Here is a 27252-nt window from a genome sequence, read left to right as displayed (position 1 = left end):
AACAAATAATTTAACGGTTTATGTTTTGATAACTAACAAAACGGCTTTTTTATAAGGCTGATGTCACGCTTTACCACTCCGCTCACGTCGAGTGGCCTAATTGTTCGTTTTAACACTCTTTCTTTTACGCTGTCGTTTTTTGGCTTTGTTTTTTTTTTTTACTTTTCTTTTTCAAACAAAAGTGTCAAAAGAAATAGAGTTTAATTACTGAATTTCAACCATTTTTTATATATTGTAGGTAACAAAATCCGCGTATTTGCTAATATAATAGCTTTTTTTTAAGGTTTCTTATATGTCAAAAAAAAAAAAAAAAGAGATCATATATATGTAAAGCGAATTAAATTTTATTTCCATCAATTAAGATAAAGTTACTTTGCCTTCAAATTTCTATAATAAAAATTAATCGATGTTTTATGACACACTTTGATAAATTTATCACAACATATTAGTAAAAGCCAAAGGAATCAAAACCTTCTTATACAAAATATCATTCTCGGTAGTAATCGGAGACTTCTTTTTGTCTTCCTTGAATGCATCCTCGCAATTGCCCGATACATCCAGAGCGGCACTCAGATTAATGTTAGCGCCTTCATAATCATGCGATTGAACGTTCTTTAAAGCAGTGTTTAAATCATCATTAGCATCGTCATAAAATCCGAGGCATAAGCGTAACAATCCCACAATATCAGCATATCTCTTGTCCTTGATATCTTGTTGAACGACTCCTTTCATGTTTGTAAATTTTGCTGCAGCGTTCTTCGTCGATGCTAGGAGCAAACCTTCGAGAGTAGTCGCGGCTTTGCTTTGTGGATCTTCTGTAAGAGACTTGACGCAGAACTCGTATGTCACCTGCGGGTCTTTCGCGAAAGCTTTCTTGCAAGAATCTTCAATGAGAGTTTGAGCGGTTGCGAAACCGTTCAAGAAAATAGAGACGATAACCAATGAAACCAACAACTTCATTTTATTTTTTTTACTTTGAGAAGAAGAAGCAGAGAAAGTTAGAATTGATTGATGAAGAATATTGTCACACTTTGTGTTTCAATTTATAGTAGAAAAGAACAAACAATTTTATGGTAAGACTCTTATCTAACGTCGGCTTTGCCATAATTACTGTATAATTGTTGAAAATTATATTTGGAAAAGTTCCCAATTTGAAAATAGATATTAGTATTCCATATTGAGTTATATTCTACATTTAACATTATTTTCTAAATTCATAATTTATTTGTTTGATAGTCAACATGCAATATTTGCTTTCCATATACGCACGTTCAACTTAGTCAACGTGTTTTTTTTAAGGTGTTTCCATTTTCTAAAAATCATGCATATACTATCAAAAATGATAACTCTTCTACCATTATGCCATTTTCATCAACAATTCAATACAAAATCAAAGCTATTATCTTTTAACATTTTCATCAAAACTTTTTTTTTTGTCAACCGCGATTAATTAGAGTTCAAAAGAACCACTTCTGAGAAATGTTGTTTACATATGTGATGTGATGCGGTTTGGTACGAACCTTTCGTGCTAAATTATTTGTGGATGTCGGATTCACACACTCAAGTATTTTTATTAGTAGGCAAGATTATTCTTGAGGGACAAAAAATAAGAACGTAAAAGGCTTATGAATTGCTACAAAAATTGCTATCGTATTTCTTGCTCTAGAGAGAGATCCCCTTTACATGGCCATTTGCCTTTATATTTATACATAGAGAAACGACATTAAAATGAGTAATTAAGTACAATTATTCCTTCTTAAATGTGTCCGTTTTGATTTCTTGACTTTAATGCTCAACGTTTGAATTTGAGTTGATGTGATGCGGTTTGGTACGAATCTTTCGTGCTAAATTATCCAGTTTTTCATTTGCACTACAAGAAATTAAAGATAGAGAGAAATTTGTGAAATCCTCCTTGTCGATCTGTAACTTCTCCAAATACACTGAAAATGTCGGCCATTCGGTTGGAGAATACACCATCTTGATAAAACTTATCATTACAAAAATCATATCAGAAAAAAAAAAATTTAACAAAAAAGTTACATTTCTTATCTATTTTTATCATTTTTTGACAAACATGTATTTTTTTTTTTGTTGATAACTCAGGGTATAGATCCTAGGCCTATGGAGGGGCCCAAACTAATCCATAGGGGAGATGCAGCCCATGGATAGACCCTCTCTCCGGATATTCAAATGGGCCGAAAGCAAGAGCTCATATCCATATGGGTGTCCAGAAACAATGTGTTGGAGTTTCACGCAGCAGGTAGATCAACGCCTCAAGTCCGTCTCCTTACCACTAAACCACAAGGTCCTGGACGACAAACGTATTCTTACGTAATTTTTTTCTTTCAACCACACATTAATTAAAAGATAACTTTATGATTGGTTGCCCAATATGGAAGAAAAAAGTTTACAAATGTGACACGTATTATAGTATTTTTTTTTAATGCGGAAGGATTGATACGTAGTGAGTAATTTAGTCCATCTCATTTATATACTACCTTAAATTAATGTTCTCATTTGAGACGTAGGAATCCTAACAATACACTTGCATATGTAGTTTCATTTCAAGTTTTCAACATATTTGTAAAAGCTAAAGGAATCAAAATCATTTGAAACAAAACATCGTTATCTTTTGTAAATGGAGATTTGAGAGGTTCTTTTCCTTCTTTGAATCCAATTTCGCAACTAGGTGGTGCACCCACTGCGGCACTTATAACCACGTTAGCGGTTTTGTAATCACGCGATTTAATGATCGTTAAAGCTTCGGTTAAGGAATTTGTAGCATCCGAATAAAGCTCGAGGCAATCGCGTAATGGTTTCTCACTGTACTTTTCATATCTATTCTCTTTGAGAATCTTGTCCACAATTCCTTTCATGCTTGTTGTTTTCGACACTGCGTTTTTTGTGGATGACATGACCAACCTATCAAGACTACGTGCGGTTTTGCTATGCGGATTCTCTTCGAGAGACTTAACGCAGAAATTGTAATGAATCTTTGGGTTTTGATCTGCAGCTTTCTTGCAAGAATCTCGGATCAAAGATTGTGCCATTGCGAAAGCGTTTAAGAGCAGAAAGAACATAACAAGGTAGAGCAAGAACGTCATTTTGAAAAAAATTCTTCGGAGAATTATAGAAAAATTGATGAAGAAGTTTTAACTTTGTAAACCAATTTATAGTAAATAAAAAGTAATAATTCTAACGGTGTTTTTTTACCAAATAAGACTTGGTATCTAACACAACGGCTTGTTTTTAGAGTGCTCATGTCACGCTTTACCACTCCACTTACTTCGTATGACCTAATTATATTGTTCATTTTAACTTTGTTCTTTACTTATACGTTGTCGCTTTTCGGCCTCTGTTTTTTTTTTCAATGTTAAAAGCATTATGCAACATGTTTTCTCTCATGTCAATTTGTAATGATATTCAGAACAACGTGAATAAGTCTCTCGTGATACAAAACATGATCTTCTCAATATTAATCTCCACAAGAAACCAAATAATCACTGAAAACAAAAGAGATACATACTTCGACAAATTCTGAGGAAAATTTTGCTAACATGTTTAAGATCTTATTGACTTATCTAGAAACCGCGAGTCAATTCTTCCTTTGCTATATTGTATTATTGCTTCATTATTCTGGGTCCTAATTTGGTGTTCTAGTAATGTTTTCGTTGTTTGGAAATTTTCTGAACGATATATCAAGGCTTATTCTTAATGCTCTCGTTTTTAACACTGGTAAGGTATATTGTCACGAATGCAACGAATGACAAGTAATTAAAGATGATAATGATATGATGTTTTCATTGGTTTCTATATTTTTTTCATTGGATCACAACTTTAGATTTTAAAGATGACGTAGATGGCCTCAGAAGAGAGAGGAAACTCAAGTTTTATATAGTAAATAGAGAAGATTGGGCAAAATTGGGGGATGGGGAGGAAATAGACATTTTCTACATTAACAAAAAACTACATGAAATAGACACATCCAAAAATATTGGACTACTAGTTCTGTGCAGCACTATATTCATTAAACGTTACAGTGTAACCAATTGCTTTGCTACAACCTAGCCGTTAATATGAGCATTGAAACAAAAATAATAGGGAATGTTGATCATGTCGAAGAGAACGATGTTCTCTTTCTTCACCGGAGATATTTGGTGATTGTCATCGTTGAATTTCATTTCACAAGCTCTTTGGTTTACCTTTTGCCATATCCATATTTCCTATAAATTTCTCGTAATCCCGTGTTTTGAGGTATTTCATAGCTGAGATTAACAACTCATAGCCCTCAGAATAAAGCTTGAGGCACTCCCGTAAGAACGTATGACTCAACTTATTCTTATACTTTTTCTCGTTTAAAATATTCTCTACAATTCCTTTCACTTTTGTTAGGTTTGATATTGCGCTATTCGTACATACCACAGTCAGTTCATCTACATTTCTTACTTTTTGGCTCTCTGGATTCTCTTTGATAGATGTAATACAAAATTTGTAGGTGTATGGTTCCGCATATATATCTTGAATTTTCCTTGCAAGATTTTTGAATAAGAGAATCTGCTACTCTATTGGCCATGAAACCATTGAGGAGGAGAAAGAATACAACAAGGCGAATGAAGACCTTCATTGCTTTATTTTTGTTGGGAAATCACAACACTGGATAGAATAGATTAAAGAACACTTTAGTAACTTTGAGATCTAATTTATAAGCAAAGAAAAATCTTATAACATGAGACTGCTATTCAAAGACATGCTTTTTTTAGATGACTCATGTCATGCGTTACCACTCCGCTTACTTCGTTAAGTTTGGTACTTCATTGCATTTTTTTGTCAACTTTCGTTCTTTATTTTCTGTTAACAATGCTTGCGGGTTTCTTTCGAAGTTCTAGAGGGTTGCCACAAGGTTTTTCTATCACAATCTAATGTATCTTTGTTATTGTCAAAATTTTCCTCTATAGTCTCATACTCTCATGAATATATAAGACATCAGCTGAGTGTATAGGGTTAGGTACTTATCTAGATCATGGCATCATCCGCAAAAAGGTTAAAGAGTGAGACTTACCTCTAGAACTTTAAAAATACGTTAGGAAAGAACTATATCTAAATTAATAAAAATAATTAAGTTATAAAAATAAAAGTAAAAGGCTAAATTACTTTAGGAAAGAACTATATATTAACAAAAACAAATAGTCAAATTTGAAAATTAAACATACTAGAACTTCTACATATTGATACTAACATGATTTTATATACTAGAACTTTTTGATATACTAGAACTTTTTGTGGAAATATGACAAACGCACGACAATTCATCCACATGATTGATTTAATTAGATAATGACTCTTCTTGGATTGGCTATAACCGCTTGGGTTTACTAGTTCTAACTCAACACCAGGTAGCAATAAGTAAAAAGACTAATACCCTTTATATTCTCGTATAGTGTTGAGTTATCTCCACTTTCAATGTGGGATACTCTAACATCTATAACCAGTACTAAAGTTGCTTCAAATCAGTAGACTGAATAGAAAAGGTACGTACTAAGGACAATGAACTTCAAAAGTATATATATAACCATCAAGTTTTAATCTTCACATATGTCAGAAACTAAAGAACATATAGAAATATACTGAACAAAGACTTTTTTACTGAACAAAGACTTAACCATCACTAGAAATGAAACAAGGTATATGTTCATCATTATTGATATATGGCATTGAAAGCTTTTTTATCAAATGGATATCAACTTGGTGTAGCAGTAGCTACGATAGCACAAAGATCTTGTTTAGTCTAAGAATACCCAAGAATCAATGTCTTCTTGATGCGTTGAGAACTCGTAAGTTCTGCCGTAACAAGGGGATTTAGAGTTTAAAAGCTCTTGATAATAATTCAATAATAAGGTCCCTTACATCTCAATAGGTCGTTCTCTTATATAGAGAATGCTAAAGCCTATTGCTAACTAGAAAAGAAGAAACTTAACTAAAAGAAAAGAAGGAAAAGCACATAGTTCTTAATATGTTAAAACAGAGCAAAAGGCAACAGAGTAAAAAGGAAAGCTTCTAGATGCTCCCTGCATCAGTCACCCCAGGTAGAAGAAGATTCGACTTCGAATCTTCAGGTTCTTCTGGTGAAAAGTCTGGAACAAGGTGTTTCACGTTAAACACGTCGGAACAACGAACATGAGGTGGAAGCTTAACACGATATGCATTTGCATTGATTTTTTCCAAGACCTCCAAAGGTCCTATCTTCCTCGCCTTAAGCTTATTATAATCACGTGGAGCAAAACGATCGCGTGTCAAGACTGCCCACACAAGATCACCCACACGAAATTGAACATCACGGCGATGACGATCAGCTTCAGCCTTGTATTTGGCAGATGAGACCTGTAAATTGTCATGGACTTGTGCATGAATGAATGATAAGTCGATAACAAAATCCACAGCTTGACCGTGATCACGAGTAGCATCTGGTGTGACACTTAAATCCACAGGTCCACGTGGAACAATTCCATACACCACACGAAATGGACTGAAACGAGTACTCCGATTAACCGCATGGTTATGGGCGAATTCTGCTTTGCACAATACTGCATCCCATGACTTAATATGTTCACCAACGAGACACCGAAGCATATCTCCCAGCGAACGGTTTGTGACTTCTGTTTGTCCGTCAGATTGCGGATGATAAGCTGAGCTCATGTCAAGGTCGGTTCGAAGCAAACGCCAAAGAGAGCGCCAAAAGTGACTAAGAAAACGGGAGTCTCGGTCTGAGACAATAGAGCACGGTAGACCATGGAGTCTATATATCTCACGAAAAAACAAAAGAGCCACTTGAACTGCATCCGTCGTCTTCTTACAAGGAATAAAATGTGCCATCTTAGAAAAACGATCAACAACCACGAAGATAGAATCATTGCCACGTTGAGTACGAGGTAAGCCTAATATGAAGTCCATACTAATATCTGTCCATGGTTGAGTAGGAACCGGGAGAGGCATGTAAAGACCACTATTCGAAGCATGACCTTTAGACCGTTGACAAACCACACAACGTTCAACAAATCGAGCGACATCACGTCGTAGTGAAGGCCAAAAATATGAATCTGCCACCAATTAAAGCATTCTATCACGTCCGACGTGTCCTTCTTCATGAAGCTCTTTAATTATTTTTAACCGTAGGCTACATTCAGGAACACATAGGCGACGATCACGAAACAGAAATCCATCTTGTAATGTAAAATCGGGAACAACACCAGCTTGTAACTCTTCCCATATTCGTCCAAAGAAATGATCATGCGGATATAGATCGGCAAAAGAAGCAAAGCCAGGGACTGAAACTTGTAACGTTGAAAGGAGAGCATTACGTCTACTTAAAGCATCAGCAACTTTGTTTGTGCGACCGGATTGGTGTTTGATAACAAATGTGAATTGTTGTAGAAAAGCTATCCAAGAGGCATGGCGAGCTGAAATCTTGTCTTGACTACCCAAATGTTTTAACGCATCATGATCCGTGTAGAGTATAAACTCTTGGTGAAAAAGATAATGCCGCCAATGTTTGATAGCTTGGACAATAGCGTAAAACTCTACGTCATATGTACTATAACGAGCTCGAGAACCGGCAATCTTCTCGCTAAAGAAAGCGACTGGACGTCCTTGTTGACTTAACACCGCTCCGATCCCCATCTTGCAAGCGTCACAATGTAATTCAAAAACCAATGAAAAATCAGGGAGAGCCAAAATTGGAGCTGACGTAAGCTTGCTTTTGATTGTGCGGAACGCTACATCTGCTTCTGATGTCCAAAGAAAAGAAGTTCCTTTCATGCAATCTGTTAGTGGTGATGTAACGTTGCTAAAATGATGAACAAAGCGACGATAAAAAGAAGCAAGTCCATGGAAACTTCGTACGTCGCTGATTTATTTTGGAGTTGGCCATGATTTGATAGCTTCTACCTTACTAGGGTCCACTTCCAAGCCACGAGAAGACACTATATAACCAAGAAACAAGACCTGATCTGCGCCAAAGACGCACTTTTGTCGAGCAGCAAACAGTTTCTCTCGTCTTAAAACAAGAAGTACGGACTCCAAATGCTTCAAATGACTTTGCAACTCGTCACTAAACACCAAAATGTCATCAAAGTAAACAACAACGAACTTCCCTATAAAAGGACGAAGAGATTGGTTCATCACACGCATAAATGTGCTAGGTGCGTTAGAGAGACCAAACGGCATAACCATCCACTCAAATAGACCTTCACGTGTCTTGAAAGCCGTTTTCCATTCATCTCCGGGCGGAATTCGAATTTGATGATATCCACTCTTGAGATCTAATTTCGTGAATATGGTAGAGCGCCCAATTTGATCTAACAAATCATCCAAACGTGGAATAGGAAAACGATACCGAACTGTAATTTTATTAATGGCGCGACTATCAACGCACATTCTCCAAGAGCCATCTTTCTTTGGGATTAGTAAGGCTGGAACTGCAGTGGGGCTTAGGCTCTCGCGAACATGTCCTTTGACTAACAGCTCCTCTACTTGGCGACGTAACTCGTCATGCTCTTGTGGACTCATTCGGTAATGCGGACGGTTTGGTAACACTGAATTAGGGACAAGGTCTATGTGGTGTTGTATATCACGTAATGGTGGCAGCTCCGAAGGTAATGTCTCCGGAAAGACATCATGAAATTCTGATAGCAACTCATCAAAAGCGGGAGGAACCGATGACAACGTGAATTTTGTAGACGGTGACGCTACCAATACCAAAATCATGTCTGATTCTCTTATTTGACTCTCAAAAGCAGATTTAGGGAGAATCAATAATGACTGTGAAGGAAGTGATGACGAATGAAGAATAGGCATATGTGATGATGGAGGAGAAAGCTCTGTTACTTCTTTAGATGGAAGTAATGTGACCGTACGACCTTCAAACGTGAAGCTATAAGTGTTGTCCTTTCCATTATGATTTGTGGCGCGGTCAAATTGCCACGGGCGACCTAACAAGAGATGACAAGCGTCCATTGGCAGTATATCGCAATACACAGAATCCTTATAAACGCCAATGGAGAATGATACCAATGCTTGTTTTGATACACGGATGTCTGTTCCATTATTGAGCCAAGCGAGTGGGTAGGGAGCAGGATGAGATACTGATTTTATCCCTAATTTACGAACAGCCTCTTCGGAAATAGCATTAGTACAGCTACCAGAATCAATGATGATCTTGCAAATTTTGTCTTTGATTGTACATGTGGAGCGGAAAAGGGCTGTACGGAGCCATGATTCTTTTGTTGATCGCGGCATTAGACAATTCCGGCGAATAACCAACATTTGTGACCCATTTCCTGTATCTCCTCCAATGATATCGATATCATGTTCTTGGTTTGAATCCGAAAGGTAGTCATCAAAGCGAGGTTCATCATTGACCTCTGTTTCTTGAGTAAGTAGTCCGCGACGAGTCTGATTGGGGCAAGCAGTCTGTCTGTGTCCATTCTCACCATAACTGTAGCAACGTAAAGCACCAGTTCGAGGCTGACGAGATGCAGCAATTGAATCAGCCGGAGCCCCTGCTTTTGATACATTAGGACGTGTCGCAACAGAGTCTGTTGGCTGAGTAACACTAAATTCACTTTGAAGTTGAGGTTGAAAGCGAGTGCGTGAACCTGTTGAGCCCCAATTAGATCGGTATTGTATCTCCATCCCTAACGCACGTTGATGAGCTTCAGAAACTGTTGTTGGATTAAATTGCTGCAAAGGTACTTGAAGTTGTGTTCGTAAACCACCAATAAATCTGGAAACGAGTTGGTCTTCTGTCTCAAGTAACGTAGTACGAGCAACCATCTCAAAAAAATCTGTAGCATACTCATCCACTGTGCGTGATCCTTGACGTAAATTCTGCAGCTTTGTATACAATGTGCGCTCATAATTGTAAGGAAGAAAACTTCGACGCATATATTTTTTAAGTTTTTCCCATGAATCAATTTTTGATTTTCCTGAGCGACGCCGAGATTCTTTGAGTTGAGTCCACCATGCCATGGCCCTACTCTTGAATCTTGTTGCGACTAGCGAGACACGTACATCATCAGGGACTTTTTTAAAGTCTAGAACTTCTTCCACCATGTTAAGCCAATCAAGAAATTCCTCCGCCTTAAGACTCCCTGAAAACTCTGGAATATCGAGCTTGAATCCAGATTAGCTAACGCGTTATTATTGATTGGGTTGTTGTTGTTGTTGTGGTGAACACGAATTTGTTGATTTTGATTTTGACGTATTGGGCCTGCGAATAAATTGTCGACGATCTCGTCATCGTCGTCATCATCAATCTCTTCTCTTGGATTACGGTTCTGGTTCTGCTGCTGCTGTTGTAACACCGTCGTCAACGCGTTTGTGACTGCTTGTTGCAACGCCTCTTGTAAACCAGCCGTGAAAGTTTCCAAGGTCTCTCGAAACTCATCTTGTTGTTGGTCCATGGTTTTGCGTGGTGCCATCTTAAAGGTGATAGATAGCGTAGGATCTGGCTTCAATTGAGAAATTAAAGCACTAGTCTCTGATACCAACTGGTGTAGCAGTAGCTACGATAGCACAAAGATCTTGTTTAGTCTAAGAATACCCAAGAATCAATGTCTTCTTGATGCGTTGAGAACTCGTAAGTTCTGCCGTAACAAGTGGATTTAGAGTTTAAAAGCTCTTGATAATAATTCAATAATAAGGTCCCTTACATCTCAATAGGTCGTTCTCTTATATAGAGAATGCTAAAGCCTATTGCTAACTAGAAAAGAAGAAACTTAACTAAAAGAAAAGAAGGAAAAAACACATAGTTCTTAATATGTTAAAACAGAGCAAAAGGCAACAGAGTAAAAAGGAAAGCTTCTAGATGCTCCCTGCATCACAACTAGCTTTACTTTCTTTTTCTCTGAACAACTAAATTTCCTTTCATGTGAAGCATTTTATGTGGAAAAGAGACGATGTACGTACACCTTCCACTAATTCTCTAGGGTTATCGAAGTCATTTCTTAACACTTGAATATTAAAGTCTAAATTCTAACAGAGAAGATATAAGCTAAACGTAGTTTTGAACATGACCTTCTTTTATAAATTCACTTCTCTTCTCTCTTCTGAATTATTCTTAAGGAGTGCTATATATATGTACACAAAATTTTAAGAAATTGAGAAGTGTGGTAAGAACATATTTTTTTTTAAAAGATGTGTTTTAACTTTTAATTGTAGCTTATTGTTAAAGAAATTTAGAAAAGGTGAAAATAAGAGACAAGATTTGAAATGGTGCAACTTAGATTCACTCTTATCTCCATGCATGGAAGTTGTAAACTCTGACCTTATATTTTTCATTAATTCAATATTTCATAACAAAATAAGAAACATTGCCACCTATAACTGACGGACTGTTTGGCTAGACACTAAATCTCCGGATTTACATGAGCATAGTAATTAAAAGCTTGAGCAATTTCGACGGTGTCGAAGAGAACATCGTTCTCTTTTGTCACCGGAGATTTCTGTTTATTATCGTCATTGAATCCCATTTCACACTCTCTTGGAACAACTCTTGCATGACGAATAGTATTGTGGAGTTTATCAAAATCCCGCAATTTAATGTACCCTAAACATTTGATTAACAAGTTAGTGCCCTCAGAATAAAGCTTAACACAAACGCGCAACATCTTCTCACTTAGTTTACTCGTATACTTTCTTTCCTTCAGAATCCTCTCCACAATTCCTTTCACATTCGTCATGTTAGAAATAGCGTTTTTCACTCCTACCCCGATCAATTCATCGATAGTTTTTACTTGTTGACTCTCCGGGTTTTCGCTAATAGATGCAATGCAGAACTTGTAGTAATGTGGGTTCTGAATTTTTTGAAGCTTTCTTACAAGAATCTCGAATCAGGGAATTTGCAACTCTGTTGGCTGTGAAACCATTTAAGAGGAGAAAGAACACAACAAGGTAAAACAAGAACTTCATTTGTTTGTTTGTTTGGGAAGCAGAACACTAGATAGAATAGATTAAAGAACTATAGTTAACCTGTGATCCAATTTATAAGCAACAAAAAGTTTCCAACATAAAAGTGTTATTGAAACACATGCTATTCTTAGATGGCTCATGTCACGCGTCGCCACTCCCCTTACACATACGGCTATAATTAACGAAAATTGCGGTGGACCGAAAGCTAACCTCAAAAACATCACAACAACAACAACAGCTCAAGTTGAAACGTTGTGATGAATCATCACTGATGATATCCCAAATTAAAATCAAATTTGATGAATATTAATGTATTTCGTAATTTCCATTAAATATTATTAAGGCTATATGCATCAAAATTGCGATTCAAACCAGAAATTAGCATAATATTAAAATATTTAGGCATGTATTTTAGGCGTAATCAATTAGTTGTGGCTTTACTGTAAAATAATTGGAATAAATAAAATATACAACTAAAATTTTATCATTTACAATGGAAATCATGGAATACAAATTTTATTCATTCCTCTACAAAAATAAGAAAAACGAACTAATTTCAAAGCCGAATATTAATTTCATTAGTATATAATATATATATATATATATATATATATTGCAGTGGAAATGAACGACATGACAATATTCCTCTAATTTCATATATTCCATTAAGCTTTATCGATCTCAATCATTTTTGTCCCATTTATATCTCTTTCATTTACTGTTTGGAGACTTGATTTACAAAATTTAATAGAAATAGTATTCTGTGATTTCTGACTTCTTCTGTCATTGTGGTTTTCTGTCATTTAACTGGAAACAAATGAATTCATTGTTGTGTAACATTATCAAATATCAACTATAAAATATCTGTTAACTACAATTTAATTTGCTTGGCAACATAATCAAATATCAATCAACTATAAAATGTATGTTAACTACAACTGTTCGATATATAATATGTTTATTTTTTATCTATATACTTTCAATACAACAGTTTGCATATTTTATGGAAAAATTAAACATCCCATCTTGAATTGTTACACGATCTTCCTTATGATACGATAGTTATTAAACATATATACCAACCAAACCTTTCTTCTCATCAATATCTCCCCGCAAATAAAAAACCGAATAATATTATATTTATATTGTTTTGTGTTTTCTTTTTCTTCTTAAACGTTGAGATTATTGAAGTGGTCGCACCTACGTCTCACTTCTCCTTCTTTATCGCCCTTGACACCGACCGTGCCAAGTTTCTCCATCGCACGAGCGAAATCCTCAAAGAATGCTGTCTCGTTAGTTGCGTATAGATCCACAAACGGCTTGGTGCTGTTGTCTTTAATAAGGATATGGTCGGAAGCTAGAAGCCCTAGCCCTCGCTTTAGGTTCTTGAAGTACATGTTGTCGAATTTTCCCGGAGTCATCACGTCATTAAACGCCGCGATTGTGTCATCCACGGTGTGGTTTTTGCAAAGATCTTTGAGAGCAGCTGCAAATCGCGGGTTGATTTCTTTATCAGCTTTGGATCCGTAAAGCCTGTCGGCAAACTCTTTGCAGTGAGAGAATCCAATGGTGTGAGCGCCGCTTAATGCTACCATCTCGCGAAGAGTGAACCCGTTTTTCTTGAATATCCCGTGGATGTCGGGAACGGTCTGGTTTGCCATTGGGACGTTTCCTCGGACTTTATGGGCTTTGGATTCGAATCCGTCTTTACGACCAAGCTTTACGTCAAAGTAAGGTCCTCCTACCATTGTGACAAGGTCACGTGTAGCCTGCGCTAGGATATCTGCGCAAGACACTACACCAGGACAAGACAGCTCGAGAGCTGTCTTGATGCGAGTGACGATGTCAAAAGCATCTCCCGGGAGGGAATCATTGAGATCATCATCACGTTCCGCTTTGTTAAACGAGTTGGTCGCGATCAAGACGGATGCATCACAACCTTCAAGGAAACAATCGTGGAAAAAGAGACGGAGTGTCCCGGCCGCAGTTGTTGGTTGTTGAACTTGTTTGGTTGTAACGGCTTCACGCACGATTTTGTTGAAATCAGGACATGTTTTTTGGTAATAGTCCGTTCTCAAGATAGCGACATCAGCCGATATAGTTGGTACAACAACGGCGAGACAGAAGAGGAGAACAAAGGGATTAAAACTACGAGAGAATTGCATATTCGACATCAGATAACAAACAATGGTAATTGAATTTGGTTTGAGAGAGAGGTCTACGAGGTAGACTTCTCCACGATCGATTGTCGTAGAAAGCAATTAGAAACAAAGAAGAAGAAAAAGGCTTTGGCGACTATTTCATGGCTTAGGAGGTTACTAAGAAGAGGCTACGTAAAGGATGGTTTTCATTTCCTTATATGTACGTGTGGTTGTTTTTCGTTTATTCTTTTCTATTTTTGTAATTTATCTATTTTTTTTGTATGGTTTTGGTTGCTTTGAATTTGTTTCTTAATTTTGTTTTGGTATTTTATATAAATATACTGGCGCAAAAAAAGGAAAAAAGGAAAATTTGGTTTTTTGCTATAATATACAGATCCTGAACTTCAAATTTGTTAATTTGGTTCTAGAAAATTTCCTACGTTTGACAAATGTAGTAATATGCATGATAATTGATTAATAGCATGTAATGATGTATACACACGTGATATTGATGAACTAGACTCAAATTGAGATGGGTTTTTGTTTCAATCTCAAGCACACAAAGCCCTGCTAAAACTTGAAAATACCTTCTCATGTGAAGAAAATCACGCAAGATCATGGATCGATTCAATATTATTAAGAGCATGATTATAGGTAGTCTCTTAGAAATACTTCTTAGCAATATTTAAGTATTTTATATGTAAAAGTATTGTTAAGAGATAGTATTTTTGAGTTAAGATTTTTGTGTGATTAATGGTAGGCTCTTAACATGTGGTTCTTAGAAGAAAAAAATATTAATATAAAAATAAAATTTATGATTATTGAAAATTTAATAATTATTGCAAATTAAAAGAATTAAAACATACATAAGATATAATTTATAACATAAATAACATAAAGAACAAATGTTTTAAACTTAATTTCTGGAATATTTTGTCCATATATACTCGACCAAATCATTCTTCAATTGTTGATGCATTCTTCATACGGTTAGTTTGCTAAGGATATTTTCAGATATTTCGGTTATTTTTGAGTATTTCTAGATATTTTTCGGTTATGTTCGAGTATTTTTACTATTTTTATATATTTTCAAGAATTTTTGATTATTTAGTCTATAAATAACTAATTATTTTGAAATGTATTTCGGGTATTTTCGGTTATTCGAAATATATCGGTTCGGTTTATTTATCCATGCCTAATTTAACCTATCAACCACTCATACACGGACATGTGGCCGTCTCTTAACTTCAGTTTTGGCTCTTAGCTAAGAGACGTCTCTTAACTATAAGTTTGATTTTTGAATTAAATTAAATCAATTAATGCCTAAGATCTGCCTAAGAATTTGCTAAAAGCATACCTTTAAAGATGCTCTTTAGAGCATCTCCAATGGTTCAAAAATGGAGTTCTCTCCATGGTTTCTCAGATTAAAAGTGTAAAAAAATAAATCAAAATGATATATTTTTAAGAGAACTGTCTCTCTTGAGAGAGATTTTGGAAGGGAAGAGAGACGCTGACGTGTCCCGTTTCTATTGGCCGCGATTTTTTCTTGTTTCCTCGATTCTCTCTTTGGAATTACGATCTCCCTGGGCTTTCGATTACAGTTAGAGATTGATCGAAATCCAATTTGGGTAGTTAGGTGAAAATTAATCATGAAGCTCTTCTTCTTGTTCTTCGATTTCTTTCCTTACTTGTAGTTAGGTGGAAACGGATAATGGATGGTGATGTTCAGGATTTGAAAGAATTTATCTCTGCAATTTTGTTTGGAATCGTGGAGTGTTTTGTTTAGGGTTCTACGTTATTGTTTTGCAATTTGATTGTGGAATTTGTTGTTTTGGATGTGCTGCTGAACCTGAACAACACCCGACGATTAATTTTTGGTTTTGTTCTTGTTTGTAAACAACTATCTCTACTCTTTATAATATTAAGTGCTTTTGGGATTATGAATTTTCTGGTGGTTTACTTGGGTTGAATTTCTTGTTCAATTATTTTGCAGGTACAAACGGAGACACAAACAAATCAAACTCCGAAACCGGCCATGAAGGTAACGAAGATTCTGGGTTTATTTCAGATCATAGATTCTAGGTATCCTTTGTGTTAATTGTTTGTTTTCAATCATTTGCAGTACTCAATTGACGAATCAGCAGCGACGAAGTTGAAAGAGCTTTGTTTCGAATAATAACGCACACCAAATGTTCGACGTTATGTCCCTGAGAGTTTTGGAACAAGTATCTTTTAAGGCTTGGAAGATTTGTTAAATGGGTACCATCAGTTTTCTACTTTTGATCTCAGTCTAATCTACTTTTTGGACCTCCAGGTACCTTAAACGATATAAATATTCTTTATCGATCACCAATTTTTGATGATATATTACAAGGTCGAGCTCCGAATGTGAATTACAAAGTCAATGGCCGGGAGTATCATTTAGCTTACTATCTCACAGATGGTATTTATCCGAAATGGTCGACTTTTATCCAATCTATTCGACTATCGAGAATATATGGGCATGCGAAATCAACTTCGTGATCAAAATATGCATCAACAATTGAAAAGTGATTTGGTTGAGCATATATGGAGAAAATTTCGCAACAATCAACAGAATAACTAATCGTTTTTTTTTTTCAAATTTATTTTCAAATGTATGAAATTATTGTATCTTTAATATGTTATGAATTATAATATTTTTCAGATTTATGAAATAAAATAATTAAAAAAAATAATTTAATTTTTTCCTGAGAACCTACAAAGAGAGCCTACCATTAGACGTTGCAAAATTAACAAAAGCTCTCATCTCATAAATTTGAAAATTTTAATCTTAAAAAAATGGTGAGAACCCATGGAAGGCTCTCACCATTGGAGATGCTCTTAGGGTTGATTTTGATATTTTCGACACATTCACATCAATCGTTCGGCGCTTTGGTGACATTACCACCAAGGGGACCCAGCAAAAAGAGTTTGTGGGGGAAAATTGGTTTGGTGAACGAATCGAACATCTTCCCTAAAATATTATGAGAAATTGCACTAGATAACCTAAAAAAAACAAAATTAAATATCTAACATCTAACCCCCCTATTCACTCTATTTCTCTTCCTATCTCTTTCTACCTTCTTTCTAAAAAACTAAATTTTCTTTTTTTTAGGTTATTCACCTAAATCACCCAAATATTAATCAAAAGCATTTAAACCATTTTGCAACATTATTACTTAATTTTTTTTTTTTGCCCATTATTACTTAATTCATTAAGTTAATATTAATCAAAAGCATTTAAACCATTGGATTTTATAACAATAATAATTTATTTTCTTAGATTTTATAACACTAATAATTTAGCTAACGGGATAATATAGACGGGTTTATATGGGATGACGGTTTGGGTCGATATTAATAAAGAACAGTATATCACGGATGAAATCCTAAAATTAATAATCAAAATACAATTATATAACCTTAAACACAAAACAAAACATACAATATTTACAAAACAAATACAACTTAAAATTTAAAAATTTTAGTTATAAATAAATTGACCCACGGTATACCACGGAGTAAAATATTCAAAATTTTAAAATTGACCATATATTGTTACTTAAAAAAGGTATGTTTTCGTATCTATACTTCAAAAATTAAAACCTAAACAATAGTAATCATACACTAAATAATACATAGATAGATATCTATATTTAAAAATACAAACTAATATGATATATCTTCAGTTAATCTTTTAAAAAACAATATTACATTTTTTTTTAAAAATATAGCCCCGCGGTACACCGCGGGTACCGCGGGTTAAATTCTAGTAGTTATTTATATTTGCATCTTTGTCAAATGTCTTACAAATGAAATTTGGTTATTAACATGATCAGATTTTTTAACAAGTGTAAAAAAACTTGTTACTAACTAACAAAAAATAAAGGTACAACAATATGATAAAAAAAAAGAAATTAGGGACTTTTGCAAAAATGCCACTTTTCAAAAATACCCCTTTTTAAAAACCTTATAAAAAATACCTTAAAAATATAAGATTTACCCAAATATGTATGTAATATTCAGTGTTCTAAAAAGCGGTCTAGGCGGTCGCCTAGGCCCCGACTAGGCGCTAGGCTCTCATGCGACGCCTAGATAACCGCCTTGACCGCCTAAAATTACATAGAACTTGTTTAATGTATTGTTTCAATTTCAATTAGAGTTTTATTTATATATATAGTTATAAATATTCATATATTGTTTAATATAAATATAAATAAATGTTTTATTTAGTTTTTGTTTATAATTTCATAATTTTTAGTTTTATATAAATATTTTATATAACTTTTATATATAATATCATATTTATAATGTTTTATGTTATAAACGTCTAAACCGCCTAAAAAATCGCCTAGGCTCCGATTAGGCACTGGGTCACCGCCCGGTTAGCGCCTAGCGCTTTCTTGAACACTGGTAATATTATTAAAACATACACAAACTACATTTCTATGTATCTAAAATCTTATAAATATTTTATAAATACCTTATAAATGTATTTTAAATACCTTTAAAAACCTTTAAAATATATTGTAAAACCTTTGAAAAACCTTAAAAAGCTTTTAAAATAACTTGTAAAACTTTTAAAAATACCTTATAAAACCTTATAAATACTTGGATCGAGTCTTTGAGTAGTAGTTACAATCCATAAGTACCTTATAAACCTAATAAAATTTTATAAAAATTTCAGATTTAAAAAGAAGCATTTTTGAAAATGGACATCTAAAAAGGGCATTTTTGAAAAGGAGCACACCAAAAAGGGCATTTTTAACAATTTCTCTTAAAATTAAAATAATATAATCAACTGGTTAAAGTTTTAGAAAAATAGATTGGAGAAATAAGAAAAGTATTGTAGAAAAGTTAATTGAAAATTTAGCAACTAAAAGGTAAGGGCCCAACATCATGTGCGAAAAGCCCATAATACATAGAGCATGGCGCGTGTAAATAACGCACATCTTATGTAGTTTTCTTTCTTTCTTTCTCACGCGTCCCTCTTTCTTCTTCATTGACACGCACATTCGTTTTCAATTCTCTTCTAATGTTTCACTAGCGCATAACCCTAACCCTAACTCTCTCGTACTGCAGAAAACGAAAAGACAAAAAAAAAAACAATTGACGAAGAAGAGACGAGTCAAAAAGCGATACGATCGTAACCAGGGAGCTTGATTTCTCCCCTGATTTTTCCTAATGGATTCTCAACAGAGCGATCTCTTTGACACCGCATCGCAGCCGGACGCGGTGGCTGACGCGTATACCTTTTTGGAATTCAATACTCAAGGCGATTCAGAGTTCGATTACCCGGAGTTTCGATCACCGACGGCATGGCCGACACCTTCTGATTCCATTTCCATCGCTGACGTTTCCGATCGTGGTGGAGGAGGAGCTGCCGCGGATCATCACTCCGAGGCTTCGTCACCTTCTTCTCTCTCTGCCGGTGCCGGAAACGGTGCCAAAGTGGGACGTGGTGGAGTTGGTGGAAGTGGTGGTGTTAGTAGTAGTAGTCAGGTTGATGCATTGGCCGCTGGTATGGGAAATTTGAACTTTGAGGAGACTGGTGATGATGATGGTTTTGATTATGGTAAGAATGATTTCACGGAGCATGCTTGTAAGTATTGTGGTATCTCGAACCCAGCTTGCGTTGTTAGGTGTAATGTCGCTTCTTGTAGAAAGTGGTTCTGCAATTCAAGGGGAAACACCTCAGGCTCTCATATTGTGAATCACCTGGTTAGTAATCATCACTGTAATCTGTTTTTTTTTCGTCTTCTGGAAGTGTGGAATCCTTTTTTCTGGAAGTTTTGTAGTTCCTTGTGTTGTGGTTAAGGCTTGTGGTCATAGTTATCTGGTTTGGTTTGTTTACAAGCAATTGAACCTTTCTTAATGGATTTCCTTCTGTTGGTTATTTTTAAGGTTCGAGCAAAACACAAGGAAGTTTGTCTCCATAGAGACAGTCCACTAGGGGAAACAATTCTCGAATGCTACAACTGTGGGTGTCGAAATGTCTTTCTTCTCGGTTTCATCTCAGCAAAGACAGACAGTGTTGTCGTCCTTCTCTGTAGAGATCCTTGTTTAAATGTAAATGCCCTGAAGGATATGAACTGGGACCTAAGTCAGTGGTGTCCCTTGATTGACGATAGATGTTTCCTCCCCTGGCTTGTTAAGGTTAGTTTCTATCCTTGCAGTTTTTTCTTAAGAAGACATAATCATGTGAGAGATGTTATTAATTTTTCTTTTACAGGTCCCATCAGAGCAAGAACAGCTGAGGGCACGCCAAATTAGCGCACAGCAAATAAACAAGATAGAGGAATTATGGAAGACAAATCCGGATGCTACTCTTGAAGACCTTGAAAAACCTGGTGTAGATGATGAACCTCAGCCTGTTCAACCTAAGTATGAAGATGCATATCAGGTATAGATTTTCTTAGCCATTTATGTTATAAAAATAAGCAACTCTGTTCGTATTACGAGAGAAACAGTAAATTCGTCCCGCCAGTTTTGGAAGAGCTCACTGTTAGTATTATGCTTTTACACCTATTCTCTCTTGTGGTTTGCAGTATCAAAATGTGTTTGCACCTCTAATCAAACTCGAAGCAGACTATGACAAGGTGTGTATTTAGTAATTCATTTTATTTGGATTAATTATTGTGTCCCTTTTATACTTTTTCTGTTGGGGCTTATCATATTGAGTCTGCTGTAGATGATGAAAGAGTCTCAAAGCAAGGAAAATCTCACAGTTCGGTGGGATATTGGTCTTAACAAGAAGCGCGTTGCATACTTCGTCTTCCCAAAGGTGGTTGAAACCTAGTGGTCGCTATTAAGACTTGATAGAACATTGCCTGATTTAAACTTTTGATGCAGGAGGAAAATGAATTGCGATTGGTGCCGGGTGATGAACTACGTCTGCGTTACTCGGGAGATACTGCTCATCCAGCCTGGCAGTCAGTTGGACATGTGGTATACCTCCTTCTTGGTTTTGTTATGTTTACATGATCTCTGTTCTGTTAGTAGGGTGGTTCCTGTAATTGAAAGTTTTTAGGTCCTTACCAGAATTTTTAAAATAATTCTCCAGATCAAGCTAACGGCACAGGAAGAGGTTGCTCTTGAACTCCGAGCTAACCAGGTGAGTTTAATTCCATTGTTAGCTTTCTTTTTAACCGACTTGCGGAGATATGTTCAACCTTACTTACTCGTGTGTAGGGAGTTCCGGTTGACGTTAACCATGGATTCAGTGTTGATTTTGTTTGGAAAAGTACAAGCTTTGATCGAATGCAGGGAGCAATGAAGAATTTTGCTGTAGATGAAACAAGTGTGAGTGGGTAAGTCAGTCATCGGAAAGCCTAGTTCCTCATCTTGGTGCGTGTCCCTTTGCTACTGCGTGCTAATTAACAACTGAATTACTATGTTTCTATTTTGTGAAGTTATATCTACCATCAGTTATTGGGACATGAAGTTGAGGCCCAGATGGTTCGTAACACACTACCTCGACGTTTTGGGGTACCTGGTCTTCCAGAACTGAATGCATCTCAGGTAATCATTGGCGGTCAGCTTATGAAGTTCATGAAGAATGTTTGTTGTAACTGTCTTCATGGAATTTTCAGAATCGTTTTGATCCTGTGTGCCTTGTTAACACAATGTGTAATATCTGTTATCTATAAAACGGATTTATAACAGGTTCTATTGTATCTTTGAGCAGGTTAATGCGGTGAAAAGTGTCCTTCAGAAGCCCATCAGCTTGATCCAAGGTCCTCCTGGCACAGGCAAAACTGTGACTTCTGCAGCAATTGTGTACCACATGGCAAAACAGGGCCAGGGACAGGTAAAGCTGATTGTTATTGATCCCCTCAAGATGCTTTTTGTGAGTTGACTACCAGATATTTATTATTATTGCCTGACAGGTTCTCGTTTGTGCCCCAAGTAATGTTGCTGTAGACCAACTAGCTGAAAAAATTAGTGCGACTGGGTTAAAGGTAAACTTTTAAACCTCCTAGTTCTTCTATTAAAAATTTGCGTAAGACCTGGATACTCCAATTTATTGTTCATTTTTGAAAGTTTGCACCATCAAAATTTATTTAAAGAGTATGACTTCTCTTAAAACTTTCTCCTACTCTGATGTCAGGTTGTTCGCCTTTGCGCAAAATCAAGGGAAGCTGTAAGTTCTCCTGTAGAGCATTTGACTCTTCACTACCAGGTTAGTTAACATGGTAGCACGCTTTAACTCTCTGATTCATTTTGTCCCCTATTTTTCTTTGTTTGAAGATAATTCATGTGAATGGTTGCTGGCAGGTAAGACATCTTGACACATCTGAGAAGAGCGAACTGCATAAGCTGCAGCAGTTGAAAGATGAACAAGGTCTCACATTTCAGTTTGTTATTTATTGTTGACATTTTAAAATTTTCATTTACATTTCTATTGCCAGTTTCTTGTTATTGATCTGATGAAGTTTCTTGTTGTGCTTGCGCACCCTGTGACAATTTAGGTGACCATAGCTTTTACACTTTTTGCTTTTTATTGTCACTAGGTGAGCTGTCAAGCAGTGATGAAAAGAAATACAAAAATTTGAAAAGACAGACAGAACGCGAGATAACCCAGAGTGCTGATGTCATATGCTGCACATGTGTTGGTGCTGCCGATCTTCGGTTGTCAAACTTTAGATTTAGACAGGTTAACATTTACTTAGTTTTGAGCATCTCTAATTGTATGTAAGGCGGAAGCTGATATACCCTTCCTCTCTGATAGGTACTTATTGATGAGTCTACTCAAGCAACAGAACCTGAGTGCCTTATCCCTTTGGTCCTTGGAGTAAAACAGGTATTAGGGTTCTCAGTGAACTGACTTCTTGTCGTTATTTTCTATTGATTGCTTATAGAAGATTTTTGCACTAGGTTGTTCTTGTTGGTGATCATTGTCAGCTTGGCCCCGTCATTATGTGCAAGAAAGCAGCTCGTGCTGGCTTGGCACAGTCTCTCTTTGAACGCCTTGTGCTTCTTGGTATTAAACCAATCAGATTGCAGGTACTACATTAATCACTCAGGGAATAAGGAAGATAATATCTTATATTTCCCTTTCACTGTGTGTAGGACTGTCCACTTAATGTTTTCATATCATATTCTTGATTGCAGGTTCAATATCGTATGCATCCAGCTTTGTCCGAGTTTCCATCCAACAGCTTCTATGAAGGAACACTACAGAATGGAGTCACAATTATTGAAAGGCAAACAACAGGGATTGATTTCCCATGGCCTGTTCCTAACCGGCCCATGTTTTTCTATGTTCAGGTATTTTACTTCACATTGGCATTAGTTTAGAACAAACAATTATTGTCTATCAGATCCATTGGTCTGGCACCCACCGTCAGAAATGTATTTAAAGGAAGCCCAATTTTAGTTTTAATTTCTATTGTTTTTTTTTTTAATTTGTAGCTGGGACAAGAGGAGATCAGTGCTAGTGGAACATCATATCTTAATAGAACTGAGGCTGCTAATGTGGAGAAACTTGTGACTGCTTTCTTAAAGAGTGGAGTTGTCCCTAGTCAGGTGAGAGTATTGAGATTCTTAATTAATAGCTATTTTACATTATTATGGTATCTGTTGACGTTATCAAACTATGCTCATGGTTATCAGATTGGAGTTATAACTCCATATGAGGGTCAGAGGGCTTACATTGTTAATTACATGGCAAGAAATGGTTCTCTCCGACAGCAACTTTACAAGGAAATTGAGGTAGTACTTTCAAGGTCTGTTTTAAAAGGTTTACTTGATCCTGTCATTTATTTAACAAGCTCTCGAATCTACAGGTTGCCAGTGTTGATTCTTTTCAAGGAAGGGAAAAAGATTACATCATATTGTCCTGTGTGAGAAGTAATGAGCATCAGGTATGTTTGGTGCTCTTTCTTCTATAAAACTCTACAGTTCGTACCCTTTTAATGATTTTCATTTTCAATGTGGTGCTTTTTCTTCAGAGAAACATTGTTGGAATTGACATGTAAACCACTGGTTATTTGGTTTTCAGGGCATTGGATTCCTTAATGATCCACGGAGGCTCAATGTTGCACTTACGCGTGCTCGTTATGGAATTGTTATTCTTGGAAACCCAAAAGTTCTTAGTAAACAGCCTCTGTGGAATGGATTGTTGACACATTACAAGGTATATAGTGGGAATGAGTTCTTTTACTGGGAATGAGTTATTTTTCTTGTGAAGTTTTGGGATGTTATCCTTTGAGTCCAGAACTGATTGAGTAATATGAATGATTGTATGATACCAAATTTTGTTTTCCTTTAATTGACAGGAACATGAGTGCTTGGTCGAGGGACCTCTTAATAATCTAAAGCAGAGTATGGTACAGTTTCAGAAACCAAGAAAGGTACCAAATGAACCTCTATGTCTGTCAATGTAGCTTACAGTGACAGGCAATATGAACATTAATCCTCTTCCGTATTTGTTAGATTTACAATGATCGGAGACTATTTTCTTGTGGTGGCGCTGGCATGATTGGAAATGATAATTATGGTTCGGGTAACCCTAATGCTGACAGAAGAGGCAGTCGAGGAAGGGGTAAATGTCCAGTACCCTTTTTGTGTCTTATGTGGTTTAAATGTGCTTTAGCCATTCATGTTTAAACAGTTTCTTCTATTGATTCAGCTGGTGGTCCCTATCTTCCTTCTGGCCCACCTAATGGTGCTAGACCTGGACTACACCCAGCGGGCTACCCGATACCTAGGGTTCCACTTTCACCCTTTCCTGGTGGTCCTCCTTCTCAGCCATACGCTATTCCAACTCGTGGACCTGTTGGTGCTGTTCCTCATGCTCCCCAACCTGGAAACCATGGTTTTGGAGCTGGTCGTGGAACTTCCGTTGGGGGCCACCTTCCACACCAACAAGCCACCCAACATAATGTTGGAACTATTGGACCAAGTTTAAACTTTCCCCTTGATAGTCCGAATAGCCAGCCTTCACCTGGTGGTCCGCTATCCCAACCTGGATATGTAAATACTACCCGCATCTCTTTCAAATTTTTATCTTACCATCTAATTTTTGAAGCATTAGAGCTTGCTTATTTTGTTTTATTCCGGATCATGACGTGTTAGTTGCCTTTACAGGGTAGCCAAGCGTTCAGGGATGGATTTTCTATGGGTGGCATATCTCAGGTTGTCTTCTTGTTTAATGTTACTTGATGATTCGGATGCAGTACCTTTTTTCCTGTAATTTAATCTCCTATTGCCACTATCATCAGGATTTCTTGGGTGATGATTTCAAGAGCCAGGGATCTCATGTTCCTTACAACATGGCCGATTTTTCTACACAGGTGTAGTTTCTCTTCTTAGCCATTTGAAATGTCATACTTTGGATAGGATGATAGGATAAGCGTATTTTATAAACTCCAAACCTCTATTACATTCATATAGGAGGTTGGGAAAAACCTTTATAACTGTTTTCTTCAAAATTGATACTTTTTAGTGTTTCACATAGCACTACCTTCTTTGACGATGGCTGTATTTCAAAAGTTTTGGACCATTATGTTGTTGGTAGGCCTCACAGGGTGGATATGCTGTTGATTATGCCACACAAGGAGCACATGGGGCGTTTCCTGGAAACTTTATGAATCAGAATTCTCAAGGCGGTTATTCTCGTTTCAGCGGAAATAATGATTTCATGTCTCAGGTTTGTTTCACTGGACTTACCTTTCCTATTAACACAGTTAGTATTCTTACACCTTCATCTGAGCCGTTTTTTTTTTGCATATGCAGGAGTATATGGCACATGGAGGTCAAGGTCTTTTCACCCAAGCCGGCTTTATCGACTCATCCCAGGATGATGGACAGAATCCTTATGGTGTGAACAATCCTAATCTTCAGTCTCAGGTTTGTCCTTCTGATGTGAACAATCATAATCCTCGATTCTTTATTTGCGTTGACATATACAATTAACATACAATTGAGGATTTACAAGTATTCACTATCTTTTATCTATATGTACACATGTTTCTGGTCAAAAGATGCTAACGACTCTTGTCTAATACTCGGCTCAGGGTCTCCCGAATTCGCTCTACTCTCAGCCATTCTCACACTACAACACGCAGCCACTAAACCTTTCAGGACCACAGCAATCTCAACCTAACCAGAGCTCACAAAACCCAAAACATCCTTACAATGGCTGAGGGTGAGAAAGACAAAACTTGGATGCAACAGGTTTATAAACTCTTTTGCAAATTCACCGGCTTGGTTCCATGCTATCACGGCTCCAAACAAACATCTGGTGACTTCCGGGTGCTTGCAAGATACACGCCTTTCTGGCTCGCTTAACGCAGCAAACAGGTAAATGGTTATACAGAGAAACAGGTACCTAAGTAGTAGCCTGGGGAAAAAAGTCTTCGGTCCGTAAATCCTTTGGGCTTATATGTTTTTTGTTTTTGCCGTGTATTATTATTTATATACGCTCATATGCTCTATTATTGTAGTCAGATATTTGAAGCCTACCCATCGTTAAAATTGGTGGTGGTGTTTGATGATGAATATTGATATGATTTACAAGTTCTTGCTTTATTTGGTTTTTGATTTTTTTTCACGGTCTGTTTGGTCTGAAATCATGATTTATGTGCAAGTTTTGATATCATTTTTTTTTGTGGCTTATGGGCTTTGTCCAATCTGGAATTTGCTTTGGATTTCTAAGTTTAGATAACACTGATTCGATTTGATATTTTTGTTCTCAAGTATCTCTGATTTTAAGGATTTTCTAAGAAACGCATTTTAAAGTTTTTATTTCCTAGATTTAGACGACATGGTCTTTTTGTCCCTTTGATTCGCTTTTTGGTTTCAATTTGAGTAGAAAAAAATGGTTGGGCAGCATTGGCTAGTGATCACGAAAATGTTAAATTTTGTTTGGACAGTAGAATATCATATTACATTTTCGTGTCTTAGATGGGTTCTTCGTGACTTTTGAACACATGTCATGACAGTATGCGACTGTGATGAATGAGACTATTAGTCGGGCCCACAAGCCCAAAATCTTTTTCGAAACGACACGAAACGCTCTATGTGTTTCTGGTGTGACCTCAAACAGACAAAGAAACGATCATAGTTTGGCTACGTCCTCTCGAGGTTTTTGCTTTGGCTTCAAATTCAATACAAAAAATGA

The 27252-nt window shown here is 36.3% G+C and overlaps 7 protein-coding genes across 7 annotated transcripts; 1 reads left to right on the top strand and 6 right to left on the bottom strand.

Moving 5' to 3' along the window:
• Positions 1-306: 306 nt before the first annotated feature.
• Positions 307-1184, bottom strand: LOC9299456 (pectinesterase inhibitor 12). The gene has a single exon (XM_002863334.2). It carries the CDS (start codon positions 958-960, stop codon positions 436-438), a length of 525 nt encoding a protein of 174 aa, XP_002863380.1. The 5' UTR covers positions 961-1184; the 3' UTR covers positions 307-435.
• A 1278-nt stretch (positions 1185-2462) lies between these two features.
• On the bottom strand, positions 2463-3333 carry LOC9299455 (pectinesterase inhibitor 12). The gene has a single exon (XM_002863333.2). The coding sequence runs from the start codon at positions 3102-3104 to the stop codon at positions 2565-2567; it is 540 nt and encodes a 179-aa protein (XP_002863379.1). The 5' UTR covers positions 3105-3333; the 3' UTR covers positions 2463-2564.
• A 167-nt stretch (positions 3334-3500) lies between these two features.
• LOC9299454 (pectinesterase inhibitor 12) lies at positions 3501-4781 on the bottom strand. Its single transcript, XM_021016136.1, is given in 3 exon segments — positions 3501-4190; positions 4192-4515; positions 4517-4781. Coding segments are annotated over 3 exon segments (558 nt in total). The 5' UTR covers positions 4625-4781; the 3' UTR covers positions 3501-4064.
• A 1273-nt stretch (positions 4782-6054) lies between these two features.
• On the bottom strand, positions 6055-10023 carry LOC110229999. The gene is made up of 2 exons (XM_021031454.1): positions 7919-10023; positions 6055-6523 (listed from the first exon to the last, which is right to left on the bottom strand). The coding sequence occupies exons 1-2, from the start codon at positions 10021-10023 to the stop codon at positions 6055-6057; spliced, it is 2574 nt and encodes an 857-aa protein (XP_020887113.1).
• Positions 10024-11280: 1257 nt separating this feature from the next.
• LOC9299453 (pectinesterase inhibitor 12) lies at positions 11281-12148 on the bottom strand. Its single transcript, XM_021016037.1, is given in 2 exon segments — positions 11281-11846; positions 11848-12148. Coding segments are annotated over 2 exon segments (561 nt in total). The 5' UTR covers positions 11965-12148; the 3' UTR covers positions 11281-11402.
• Positions 12149-12863: 715 nt separating this feature from the next.
• LOC9301226 (peroxidase 65) lies at positions 12864-14293 on the bottom strand. Its single transcript, XM_002863330.2, has one exon. It carries the CDS (start codon positions 14136-14138, stop codon positions 13134-13136), a length of 1005 nt encoding a protein of 334 aa, XP_002863376.1. The 5' UTR covers positions 14139-14293; the 3' UTR covers positions 12864-13133.
• A 4815-nt stretch (positions 14294-19108) lies between these two features.
• Positions 19109-26677, top strand: LOC9301225 (regulator of nonsense transcripts 1 homolog). The gene is made up of 29 exons (XM_021028837.1): positions 19109-19847; positions 20031-20282; positions 20359-20529; positions 20675-20725; positions 20818-20910; positions 20979-21074; positions 21190-21240; positions 21318-21436; positions 21539-21647; positions 21814-21936; positions 22016-22087; positions 22237-22308; positions 22404-22470; positions 22640-22782; positions 22858-22929; positions 23004-23132; positions 23241-23396; positions 23541-23654; positions 23742-23840; positions 23915-23992; positions 24130-24264; positions 24407-24481; positions 24564-24672; positions 24760-25103; positions 25218-25265; positions 25352-25423; positions 25648-25779; positions 25866-25979; positions 26147-26677. Exons 1-29 carry the CDS (start codon positions 19311-19313, stop codon positions 26273-26275), a joined length of 3762 nt encoding a protein of 1253 aa, XP_020884496.1. The 5' UTR covers positions 19109-19310; the 3' UTR covers positions 26276-26677.
• Positions 26678-27252: the final 575 nt, after the last annotated feature.

Source organism: Arabidopsis lyrata, assembly GCF_000004255.2.
Source record: "Arabidopsis lyrata subsp. lyrata unplaced genomic scaffold ARALYscaffold_8, whole genome shotgun sequence".
In the NCBI taxonomy this organism is placed as follows: Eukaryota; Viridiplantae; Streptophyta; class Magnoliopsida; order Brassicales; family Brassicaceae; genus Arabidopsis; species Arabidopsis lyrata.
This window is presented reverse-complemented; position numbering and strand designations above follow the sequence as displayed.